Below are 12954 nucleotides of genomic sequence, written 5' to 3'. Positions count from 1 at the left end.
GCGTTAAGTGATTTGTTGCCTTTTGTGAATTCAGGTCTTCTTTTTATGCAAGTTTCACATTATAAGCTTAAGCAACTGTTTGTATAGTTACTTTGGAGTGAATATTCGTAAACACATTTGACAGTTTCCCTGTAACCATTCCAAGATGGTGCGCCTGCTTTCAATCACTTTAACCTGGCATTTTCTTGTGTATGTTTTAAACATCCCCCCCTCCCAAGTAAAATGGATTTTGAAATGATTAGAAAAATTAATTCATGCGAATTCCAGGTAGCACTTATTTATTGTGCTAATGGGCTGAAGCAGACAACAGCATATATATGTTACATATCATCTGAATTAAAGCTACCTGACGGGTTGTTTTGAAAAGCCTGTTTTATTAACAACACCACTACCACCACAAATATCACCACCATCAATAGCACCACCTCCACCCATACCACCACCACCAATACCACCACCATCAATACCAAAACTGACAATACCACCACCAATACCACTGCCAAAACCAATTCCACCAACACCACCACCACTAATACCACCACCACCAATAACACCACCATTAATACCACCAACACCACCGCCAATACCACCACTACAAATACCACTACCAATACCACCACAACCACTAATACCACCACTACGACCAAGCACCACTACCAACACCACCACCAATACCACCACTAATGCCACCACCACCAATACATCTGCCAATACCACCAACACCACCACCAATACCGCCACCACCAATACAACTTCCACCAATACCACCACCACTACCAATACCACCACCACAAATACTACCACCACCATTACTCTGCGTGAAAGGGGCGCTTTATGGGTGTTGCAGTGTGCGTCCCACGCAACATCCAAGGAACCTGATACATTCCCATATTTACAATGTTTTGTAAATCTGGGAATGCGTCAGATAAGCCTCCCCAAAGCGTAGGAGTGGGGCAACAACGAGAAAAACTTTTATTTCTCCTAGTTTTTATATGCATACTACAGTATAGAAAAATGAAATTGCCATCAATGATTGCTTTTGTGCAGAAAGGTTTCCCTGTTCAAAAACAACCATCCTTGTAATGCAGGCACCCTTGCAACTTTTCGCAAGGGTGTCTGCGCTGGCGCACTGGCTGCTGTTTGGCACAGGTGAGGAAATGCGCCATATCTTGTAAATAGGGCACATTCGGGCCATTTGTGCTCAGGATCGCTTCGAACGCTGGAATGACGTGCACTTGGTCGAGTGGGAGGAGCAGACTCCTATGGTGTGTAACAGTGAATCGCTGCAGTGCATTACGTAGGGAATGGGGGTCTGTCACGATCGTTAAAACAGCATCGTGACGGCGAATCATTCTGCAGTGGGTGGGTGCGCGGGTCCAATGCCAGGTCAGTGTGAGTGCCTAAACGGGGCGTATGAAGCATCATGTTGAACATGTCTGCGATGTGTAGGGTGGTGTAAAGCGTTCTCGTGGATTAGTTTTAGGCGGCATAAGGTTGTACCATTCAGGCATGCAGTTCATGCCACCAAGAGCGGTTTGCTAGATTAACCATAACATTATGGGGCTTTGAGGTCAAGGAACAGACGAACCGCAGATCCTGAGCGTCCGATGCTTACTGGCAAGATTTGTGTGGTCCTGTGTATAGGTGGGTTTGGGAGCACCCCCCTTTTTAACAAAAAGCAGACTTTGGAGAATGCGTGGCTTGGTGAAAGCATGACTCACCTCGTCTGAACCATGCCCGTGCATGTTTCCCTTTTATTTGAGGCAACGTTCCAATGTAAAAATGGTTCAGCTTTGTGTAATAAACGACGACCGCAGAAATATGTGATGGAAACAAAGCTTCCTCCAGGAGCACCAAAGGTTCCACTGCACTGGCCTCGAACACAAGATACTACTCATCCACGCTTGCTCAGAAGGAGACACAGCAGAGACACTACTAACTGACCCGGATATAACCACAGAGAAAAATACTACTCGGGCGGATATAGACCGTAAGAAAACGCCACATAGCTTTATCGTGGCTTCGTGAAAATTGTCGTATCTTTTGGGTTGTGCAAAATCACAGCGCCTGTTGGAACAATAATCCTCTCCTTTGCCTGTACAGCCAGAAGCACGCAGATTTTTTGAATGTATGTATCTCCCCAATTATACGTACGTGAGTAACTCGCCAATGTCGGCTGTTGTTCTTGAATTCCGGAATTCGATGTACCCGAATGCAAAGACAAATGATTCTAAACTTAATGAATCATTCCTGATTGGAATTCGGATAGCTCTGAAATAAACCTGTGTATTATTCTGATATATAGGAAATGGCTTTCCAAAATTATGTTTGAGAAACACTTTATAGCAGATGATTACCTCTATATATTAATACGTTTACCATTAGTAGTACGCGTTTTGTAATCTGTTCAGGGTTGGCCCTAGACATTTTTGGGTCTGGGCAGAAAGGGGAAAACATGAGGTCAGTCTAATTTTATGTCAGGACAAAGGCTCCGAATATGCCTCTCTTTTCCTTACTGCAACTTTCACAGCAGCCAATTAAAATATTAAACAACACAAAAATTACATTTTCCATGATAACACAACATATATACTGTCCAGTCCCCCAATCACCATTTACTCCACCGTCCAAACTCATCATCATCATCATCATCATTTATATAGCGCACTACTCACCCAGAGGGGCTCAAGGCGCTTGAGGGAGGGGGGTACTTACTCATCGAATATCCAGGTTTTTAGTTGTTTTCTGAAGGAGAGGTTGTTCTGAGTAAGGCGGAGGTCGGTGGGGAGAGAATTCCAGGTTTTGGCCGCTAAGTAGGAGAAGGATCTTCCCCCCATGGTGGATCTGTGGATGCGTGGAATTGCGGCGAGGGCTTGATTGGACGATCGAAGTTGGCGGGTGGGGGTGTAAAAGGACAGGCGCGTGTTGAGGCATTCGGGTCCTAGGTCGTAGAGGGCTTTGTGTGCGTGGGTGAGGAGACGGAACGTTATTCTCTTGTTGACGGGGAGCCAGTGGAGGTCTTTCAGGTGACCGGAAATGTGAGCTTGGCGGGGGACGTCTAGAATGAGTCTGGCTGAGGCGTTTTGGATGCGTTGGAGTTTTTTCTGTAGTTTGGCTGTGGTTCCGGCGTAAAGGGTGTTTCCGTAATCCAGTCGCTTGTGACTAGTGCGTGGGTGACCGTCTTTCTTGTTTCGGTGGGGATCCAACGGAAGATTTTTTTGAGCATACGTAGGATGTTGAAGAATGATGATGAGACGGCGTTGACTTGTCTGGTCATCGAGAGGGAGGAGTCCAGGATGAAGCCCAGGTTACGTGCGTGGTCCGTAGGTGTGGGAGCGTTTCCCAGGGCCGGGGGCCACCATGAGTCATCCCAAGCGGAGGGGGATGATCCTAAGATGAGGACTTCCGTTTTGTCTGAGTTCAGTTTTAGACGGCTGTTCTTCATCCACTCGGCTACTTCTTTCATCCCTTCGTGTAGGTTGGTTTTGGCGGTGTTTGGGTCTTTGGTGAGGGAGAGGATCAGCTGGGTATCGTCTGCGTAGGAGATGATGTTGATGTTGTGTTGGCGCGCGATGGATGCGAGGGGACTCATGTAGACGTTGAAGAGGGTGGGACTGAGTGATGAACCTTGTGGAACGCCGCAGATGACTTTGGTGGACTCTGATCTGAAAGGGGGGAGGCGGGCTCTTTGGGTTCTTTCGGGGAGGAACGTGATGATCCAGTCCAATGCTTTTCCTTGTATTCCGGCGTTGCTGAGGCGTTGTATAAGGGTGCTATGACAGACTGTGTCGAAAGCTGCAGAGAGGTAAAGTAGGATGAGGGCAGTTGTTTCTCCGTTGTCTAGTAGTGTTCGAATGTTGTCTGTTGCTGCGATGAGGGCGGTCTCTGTGCTGTGCTTGGCTCGGAACCCGGATTGTGATGGGTCGAGGGATTTGTTGGATTCGAGGAAGGCGGCGAGCTGACTGTTGACGGCTTTCTCAATGACTTTGGCAGGGAATGGGAGGAGCGAGATGGGGCGGTAGTTCTTATTACAGTGGGGTCTGCTGTGGGTTTCTTCAAGAGGGCGCTGAGTTCGGCGTGTTTCCAGCTTTCCGGGAAGGTAGCGGAGTTGAGGGAGCAGTTGATGACGTCTCGAAGATGGGGTGCGATAATGGAGTCTGCTTTGTTGAAAATGTGGTGGGGACATGGGTCGGTTGGCGATCCTGAATGGATGGAGTTCATCAGGCGGATGGTGTCTTCAGTGGTGACTAGTTTCCAGGCGCAGAGGTTGTTGGGGGGGGTTTAGTTCGGAGGTGGGTGGGGTTCACTGGTCTCCGGACTGGTTTTCGAAGCTGTTATGTATGTCAGCGATTTTGTTGTGGAAGATTGAGGCTAGGGAGTCGCAGAGGTCTTGGGAGGGAGTGATGTCGTTGGTGCCGGCTGTGGGGTTGGTGAATTCTTTGACGATGTTGAACAGTTCCTTGCTGCTGTGGGCGTTGTTGTCGAGTCGATCCTTGAAAGTTGCATTCTTGGTGGATCGGATCAGATGGTGGTGTTTGCGGGTGGCGTTCTTGAAGGTGGCTAGGTTTTCAGTGGTTGGGTTTTTTCTCCAGGCTTTCTCGAGGGTGCGGCAGATCTTCTTGGATTTCTTAAGTTCATTAGTACCATCTTACTGCCTCTTTCTTGCTTGCTGCAGCCAAGATACACGCTTCCCATTGTCACTGTTACTGTATGATATATGGCTAATCTTAACTGTTGATTAAATGAATTGTTTTATTGCTCTTCCAGCTACATTAGGGAGTCGGTACAGTAATGGTTATTCTTTAGGTTCGGTTCTTTTCTTTTCTTTGTATTTCTTCTGTAGGAAGGTGGATATCTGACTATGGTTACCCCCAACTTTTTGCCTAGTGTTTAGCTGGTTTTTGACTTAGTTGGCCTGGGATCCTGCTATTCAGGGCGCCAGGCTATCTGCTCTCATTGTAAAATGGACTCCATGTACTTTAGGTACGCACTTAATTGGATATTGGATCACCCTTGTGAGCCCCTTTACAGTGTACCATAGGTACCCAGGGCATAGGTGTATCCAAGGCCTACCAGCATGTATTATGCCACCCCTGGCTGGCCATCCACATTGACACAACTGGCTGATCACTCAGCTGGGGCGAGGTCGTGTAATCACCCCTTGCTTAGGTATAGTATCCCTATACCTACCATTACATATAGACACATATATACCTATAAGTCACTCCTATGGTAGACCTTGACAATCCTGAAGGCAGAGTGCTTGGTTTTATGTGAGATGGTGCTCTAGCATGAGCTGAGCCTGTCTGCAGCTTTCGGAACCATGTCCTTATAGCTGTTCTATGATATAGCCATACCATATACTCTTAAGTGCATTATAATCCTTGTGGTTAATGCTAACTTTGGTTTGGCTTTATCGAAACATGTCGTGTAAGGTGTCATATGTTTTAGAATACTACCCCCTCGCCAGTTCTGGCGAGGGGGTAGCATTCCACCCTTCTAGAGGGAGAAGACATGTAGTTGTAGCTTTACCCGGTTAAAGTTAAACAGAGCCTCAGCATCACAAAATGGATGCTGCTGCCACAGACACAAGTCTGACCTCCTGCAGCTGGGAGCCCTTCCAGCGAGGGAGGCCTGGACAATAGATTTCCTGCCTTGGGAGGTGCTAGCACCTCCCCAGACAGGCTATAGTGTATTGGGGCAGGGTGGGTGTAAAGATCCAAGGAAGCAGTTGTAGTTAAGATGATTTATTGAGCAGCACAGCATCCAGTCCTGACACAGCAGGACACAGGTTACAACTGACTAACAGTGGAGAATGCTGTATGAGCAAAGCTCTGTTAAGAATGCAGAGTTAAAAGGAAACACAGCATGGCTCATGCAGTTAAAGAGGTACAAGCATAAATAATATAGGCACTTAATAATAACAGGATATAACACACCTCCCTCATTAAATGAAAATAAAAGGAGTAAGGCTGGGAGGGCTACAGACCAAACAAAGGAAAGAGAAAAAACAGCTATACAAAATCTTGCAAAGAAACTGGTCTTCTTCTGATTCGCCTATCGTCTTTGATCCTTGAAGCTACAGAATCAGAAAATGAATCAGACCCACCATCAGAAATGTAACCTCTATCAGTAACAGCGTGAGGTTGGAATTTAGACACATCTTGAGTAGGACATTTAGCAACCCTGCTTGAGTTCCAAACCTTGCCATCCTGAGTAACAACTGAGTTACTGAAAACTCTTTTGATTTGAATAGGTCTGCCAAACTTACTCGTACCTTTGGTGACTAAGAAAGGTTTTAAGATTCTTACCCAATCCCCAACACACAATTCATGCTCTCTTGTTTTCCACTTCTTATTGTACCAAACTTCAGATTTACTTTGTTTCCCACTTACTCTCTTTGCAACTTCCTTGACATCTACATTATTTTGTACCAGAGCTTCACATTTTTCCTTGAACCACCAAGGGCACGTGTCTGACGCAGGATCCCTACCTTTGAGTAGTTTGAACGGACTAATCTCAGTAGTGCTATGGGGAGTTATACGATAAGTCCAAAGTTTCTGTCTGATACGGTTTAACCAATCCCCTTTCTCTTTGATGGCATCAGAGACAAAACCCTTTAAAACACGGTTGAAACGCTCAACCTGCCCGTTCTCATGTGGCTCGTAAAGAGATGTACACATGTGTTTGATGTTGCAGGATTGTAAGAACAATTTCATTTCAGCGGAGACTAACTGCACCCCATTATCAGAAACCAATACCGAAGGACAGCCTTCCCTAGCAAAAACTTCTTTAAAAAAAGAAATGACAACTTCAGAAGTGATTTTGGCTACAAATTTCACTTCTGGCCACTTAGAGTGGTAATCCACAATGACCAATGCAAAACGTGAACTTTCTGGCAACACTTGGAAGGGTCCTGAAATATCAAATGCTATCTTGCTCCACGGAAATTCTGGCCATTTCACTGTCTTAAGAGGTGGAACATGTAATTTTAACATCTTGTCGCTGTTACAGCACTCATTGCATTCTCTGACAGTACGGTCTATGAATCTATCCATTCCAGGCCACCAGAAATGTAACCTTATAATACGCTTCATGGCCGAGATTCCCGGATGGGTCTTGTGTGCTAATTTGAGAATAAGTTCTTGCACCCCACTTGGTGGAATACATTTTTCAGATTTGAAGAACAAATCCCCTTCACACCATAACTCTTCTGCTATGTTGTAAAATGGTAGCAGATCATATTCAACGTTATTCTTGCTGGGCCAACCTTCTAGAAGGTATTTCTTCAGCTTAACAAATTTCTCATCCTTATTCTGGCATTCTAACCAAAACTGTTCAGAAATATCTTGATACTGGGGAGATACTAAATCTGTCAATCCTAACACAAAATCAACTTCAGAAAGACTATTCACATTGTCTACTTTACTTTCACACGGAAGACGTGACAAACAGTCAGCAGTGACATTTTTCTTCCCTGGAATATATTCAACCTTAAAATTGTACTCCTGTAGCTTGGATGAAAGACGTGCAATCCTAGCTGTCGAATTCCAACCACCCCCGGCTGATAGGATATGCACCAAAGGTTTGTGGTCCGTTCTTAGAATAAACTCACTGCCCCAAATGTAAATCCTATAGTGTTCAATGGCCCACACACAAGCAAGCAACTCACGTTCAATAACCGCATATCTGCGTTCAGTTTCACTCAAAGTTCTGGAGGAGAAAGCTACGTTCCATTCTGCAACATCATCAGTTTGAGATAGCACACACCCAAGACCGTACAAACTTGCATCAGTGGTGATGATGCATTTTTTCCCAATTCTAAATGGTTTCAAAGTCGGGGAATTAACAATATCATGTTTGATATCTGTAAAAGCTTTTTCCTGTTCAGTTTCCCATACAAAATCGTTGCACTGTCTTAACAGTTTTCTTAAAGGTTCCATCTTGGTGGCAAAATTCACAACAAATTTACTATAGTATTCACACATCCCGGAGAAAGAGAGAAGTTGTTCCTTATTCTTTGGGGCTGGAGCACAGAGGATGGCCTCAACATTAGATTTTTTAGGAACAAGACCTTCCCCCGACAAGGTGTGACCTAAGTATTCCACCGACTTCCTAAAAAGTTTGCACTTGTGTGCTTTGAGGGTAAGGCCAGATTTTTCTAATCTTTTGCATACAATACTCAAATGTGAACTATGTTCGGCCTCATTTTTTGAGAAAATTAAGATGTCATCCTGAAAGCATTTTACGAATTTATCAAGGTCCCTAAAGATTTGAAACATAATACGTTGGAAAACGGAGGCAGCGGATGCTAATCCAAACGGCATCCTTCTATATTGAAATAGTCCCATAGGGGTAATGAAGGCTGTATATTTCTTGGAATCTTCAGTAAGCTCAATTTGATGATACGCAGATCTAAGGTCCAAGGTGGAAAAGATCTGCGCACCATCAAACAAGGAAACCAGCTCATTAATATTGGGGAGTGGATGACAGTCTATAACAATATTAGAGTTTAAAGCCCTCAAATCAATGCAGACCCTCAATTTCTGGTCAGGTTTGCGCACCAAAACGATGGGCGAAACCCACTCTGAAGATTCAATGGGCTCTATAATACTGTCCTTGAGTAGGTCATCCAACATTTCTTTTAGCTCATCCCTAACATTTAAAGGAACTCCCCTAAGCTTTTGTTTGACTGGGACAGCACCCTCCTTGAGAACAATTTTGTGTGCAAAATTTTCCAATCTTCCTAAACGGTCACAGAAAACTTTATTGAACTTTTCAGACCATGAAATAATTACATCATCCTTTCCATTAACATCAGAAACAGAGTTGATCATATCTTGTTCACTACAAAGAGAGATGGGATCCTTGGCACGTGGATTCAACGTGATGCCAAGTTCCCATTGATCATGCCAACCCAGAACATTGACTCCTTTGATAGCTATATAAAGCTTGATTTGAGCTGATCTACCTCTGAAACATAAAAGAACATCAAAGAAACCTTCAATATCGATAGTATTTCCATTGAAACTTTCAGCTAAAATGTCTGAAGGTTGTAAATCAGAAATATTGCAAACACTTGTTAACTTTTCGTTAAAATATTCTTTGGTAATAATTGTCCATGGAGATCCTGAATCTACCATAAGTTCAATAGCAATACCTGAGACATGAAAAGTACATTTGGGAGATTTCTTAGTGGTTGATCCAAGAATAGAAACAACATAGCCACATTCAACTTCATGTTGTACTTCAACCACCCCAACAGAAGATACCTTTGAGGAAGAGGGAGTGACAGATCGTCCAGAACGAGGTTGAGAATTGTACCTCCTTTCTCTACATACGTTGCTGAAATGTCCTACCTTGTTACAAATATTACAAGTTCTGTTTATGGCAGGACAGCCCTGAAAAGAGGCTATATGTGATTTACTCCCACATCTGTAGCATAAAAGTGATGAACTATTAGAATCAAATCTTCTATTACCAATACCCACAGTATTTTTAAATTTAGATTGGAAAGGAACAACATTTTTTTCATCAACTTTGGATTTAACAATACACACTTCTTCTTCAGTGTTGGATTTAACAGAGTGAGAATTAGATGTTTGTTTCACAACAATATTCATCCATTTCTCTGACATTTCTGTAGACTTAGCAATAGCTATAGTTTCTTCCAGATTAGGATCACCTATACACCAAAGCTTATCTTGAATTTTTTTGTTTTTGACATGGACAATGATCTGATCGCGAATCATTTCATCTGCCATGGCACCAAAATTGCAATGTAAGGTTAATGCTCTTAGAGAAGTAAGAAAATCATCAAAGGATTCCTCTTGTTTTTGTGCTCTAGTATAAAATTTAAAACGATTCAACGCAATGTTAGCGGTAGGCTTAAAGCGTTTTTCCAACCTACCAAGAGCTTCAGTGTAAACATTCATAGAGTCACCACTACCACTAGGCGCAGCAAATGGAGGCAAGGTCCTAAAGATTTCCTGACCCTCAGAGCCTAAACAATGTAACAAAATACTTTTTTTTCTTTCTGAACCCATACGCTCTCCATCAATAGCTTTCATATAATTGAAAAACTCCTCTTTCCACCTTGACCAAGGCAACGGTGGATCGCCCTTGACTTGTAAAAATTTTGCAGGAGGATCAAACTGCATGTTGTTAATAGTAAAATAGAATAATAAATTGAACAAACGAATAAAATGATAAAATACAAAAAAAAAACACAAAATGTAAATATGCAGAAAAGGTAAAAGGTAAAATGTAACAGTACTTATGCCAATTGAAGTCAGCGTGGTCAGTAGCTTGTCAGTGGAGAAGAGGCGAAGCTGTGGTTTTAATAATGGTTGTGGAGCGCTTGGCGAGGTAAATAAACAGTGTGAACTGTAATTAAGAGAAACGCTAGTAAAAAGGGCTAAAAACTAGATAAAATCAAAAAGAAACGAAGCAAAACGATGACTGGAAAAGGTTCCTTCGTGAAAGTTGATCGCCGTGTGAAGTTGCTAGGCAACCAAGAAACAAAATGGAGGCACGTGATGTAGCGTGCGTGTAGACGTCCAAACAATGCGTGCGTGATGACGCGAAGACGTTGTTAGCAGATCCAGACCAATGATAGCGTGGCTGGTAACGCAGGGTGATGACGCGGAGGCGTTGCTGGAAGTTACGGCCCAATTGTAGCTGGTTGCTAAGGAGCGCGTAGAAAGCTGAAATGACTCCGACGATGTTCAAAGCGTCATCGCTAATTAACCAAGGCGATGACGTGTGCGCTGGCAACCAAAGCGTTGTCAAGGAATGAGGCAATGACGAGTGAATGTTGTCAAGGCAGCAGGAACACTCGTGAAGAAGTCGCGTTGTCAAGGCAGCAGAAACGCTCGTGAAGCGATCGCGCTATAAAGTACCAGCTTGAAAGATGCCAAAAGACATTTAAAGGTCAGAAAAGGAAAATAAATGCCACAAAAACATCCAAATTGCAGGGAAACGTTGGTAGAGACGTTGGTAGAAGCCAGTAGGTAGTGCAGGATGTCTTGGGTATTTTCAAAGCAGGCAGATCAGTAGAATTTTGTAAAAATAAGTAAATATATCCAAAAATGGGTTCAAACTCCGCTCCTGTGCTGTAGATGGCTGGAGTAAGGTTGTCCTCGTCGCCAATTTTGTAAAGATCCAAGGAAGCAGTTGTAGTTAAGATGATTTATTGAGCAGCACAGCATCCAGTCCTGACACAGCAGGACACAGGTTACAACTGACTAACAGTGGAGAATGCTGTATGAGCAAAGCTCTGTTAAGAATGCAGAGTTAAAAGGAAACACAGCATGGCTCATGCAGTTAAAGAGGTACAAGCATAAATAATATAGGCACTTAATAATAACAGGATATAACAGTGGGTTGAATGAAATGAGACACTGCCTGGGGCACACAAGGTGCTCCATGCATAGCCCGGTTCAAACCAGTTGCTGGGGCACTCCGGCCCCAGCTCTGGCGGCGCAAAAATGGGCAAAGGGAAAGGGGTATAACCACCCCCTTCCCAAGTTCCACCCATTGGAGGGACCTAGCAGGTAATACAGCCCCTTAGATTGGTATAAAGCTAAGAGCTGAGTCTAGAGACTTTAGATTATCCTGAACTGAAACTCTGAAACGAAACTCTGGACCTTCGACATTCTACTGCAACTAGAAGACTGAAGAATCTCCCTTGTGGTCAAGGAGTGACCACCCTGTGCAAACAGGCACCATCAGTAACTTGCCGGTTTGCTCTGTCGACGCTCCCGCCGGAGCCCGAAGACTTAGCGACGCAGCCTCTGGACTTCCAGACTTCTCTGACCCCAACTCACATCCACAGCAAAGCTGAGACCTGTGACGGACACGAGAGACGTGGGACCGGACTACCTGCAGTACCTGCTTTTTGCTAACTGTGCAGCTTCTGAGGCGTCCTCGAAGTTGTGCATTAGGACTTGAGAAGCCCCCACCCCGAGCCGTAAGTGCACTGAAGCTCAGCCCTCCACACTCCACGAGTGCCGCGTGGCGCCTGCTCTTGCATTTCTCCTCGACGCGTCTTCCCGGTTGCTAGCCCGCTGGCTAGTGGCCCTCCTGAAGACATCTTTACGAAACAACACTGCTTGCCTGGTTGCTCCGGGCTTGCTCCTGCTTTCCTGTAAAGGGGAAGCTCCCCAGACCTTGCTGATCTGAACAGAAGCCGATCTTCCCTTCCTACTAGTGGGTTGATTTTGCCAAGGCTTGTTGACTCCAATCCGGAAGCCGACACCGCCAACAGCGAGATTCTTCGTGGGACAGTCCATATCCAGCTACTGGTCGTCGTCGACGCCTCCTGGTCCACGGGGCTGCAGAGACAAGCTTCACTTCTTTACCTGTTTTCAGCTCGACATCGCCTGGTTCCTTCCTGGTTCCTTCCCGGCCACTGGCTAGTGACCCAGACTCTGTCCCCTCTGCTTTCAGGTACTCTTCATCCTCGATCCACCCTTGGATCCAACCGGACATTTCTCTCCTGGTCGCTTGCAGCCTTTCTTTGCAGCTTTCCATAGGATGCAACACAGAAACCCGACACGAAAAGACACCTATGCACCCGCCCTCCCTGGGTGAGGTATCGCAAGTACTCCGGTGCTCCTGTGGGTGTTAACTATCCAAGTATCCTAGTTTGAAGGGGTACATATATATTTGATATATACCTTGTGTGGTGTCCTTTCATTTGGTATTCAAGGGGTTATTATTGGTAAAACAATTGGCTTCACATGCTCTCTGAAGTATTAGCCTAAGACTGCTTTGTCTATGCTACCACTAGGATAGTTGGTCTATAAGGTTGACTCTACAACCATCACCATAAGGGATGTTTGGACTGATACAGGGTGCCCACTAGAATAGTGGACATCACATATCAGGTCAACTTCTCACATTGGTGTGCAGCGGTTGGGATATGAGCTTGCTGATTGTTTTACCATAATA

The 12954-nt window shown here is 44.6% G+C and overlaps 1 protein-coding gene across 1 annotated transcript in view; it reads right to left on the bottom strand.

Annotated features, from left to right (window-relative positions):
* The window catches only part of LOC147676778 (uncharacterized), an 804990-nt gene extending 803068 nt beyond the window's left edge, over positions 1 to 1922 (bottom strand). The window contains exon 1 of the mRNA XM_086945211.1: positions 1722 to 1922. Coding sequence (XP_086801337.1) covers positions 1722 to 1745 — 24 coding nt within the window. The 5' untranslated portion in view covers positions 1746 to 1922. The remainder of the gene's footprint in view (positions 1 to 1721) is intronic.
* Between the last annotated feature and the right edge of the window lie 11032 nt (positions 1923 to 12954).

The sequence above is a fragment of the Lissotriton vulgaris genome, chromosome 12 (assembly GCF_964263255.1).
Source record: "Lissotriton vulgaris chromosome 12, aLisVul1.2, whole genome shotgun sequence".
NCBI classification, from domain to species: domain Eukaryota; kingdom Metazoa; phylum Chordata; class Amphibia; order Caudata; family Salamandridae; genus Lissotriton; species Lissotriton vulgaris.
Note: the sequence above shows the minus strand (reverse complement) of the source record. Positions and strands in the feature narration are given on the sequence as shown.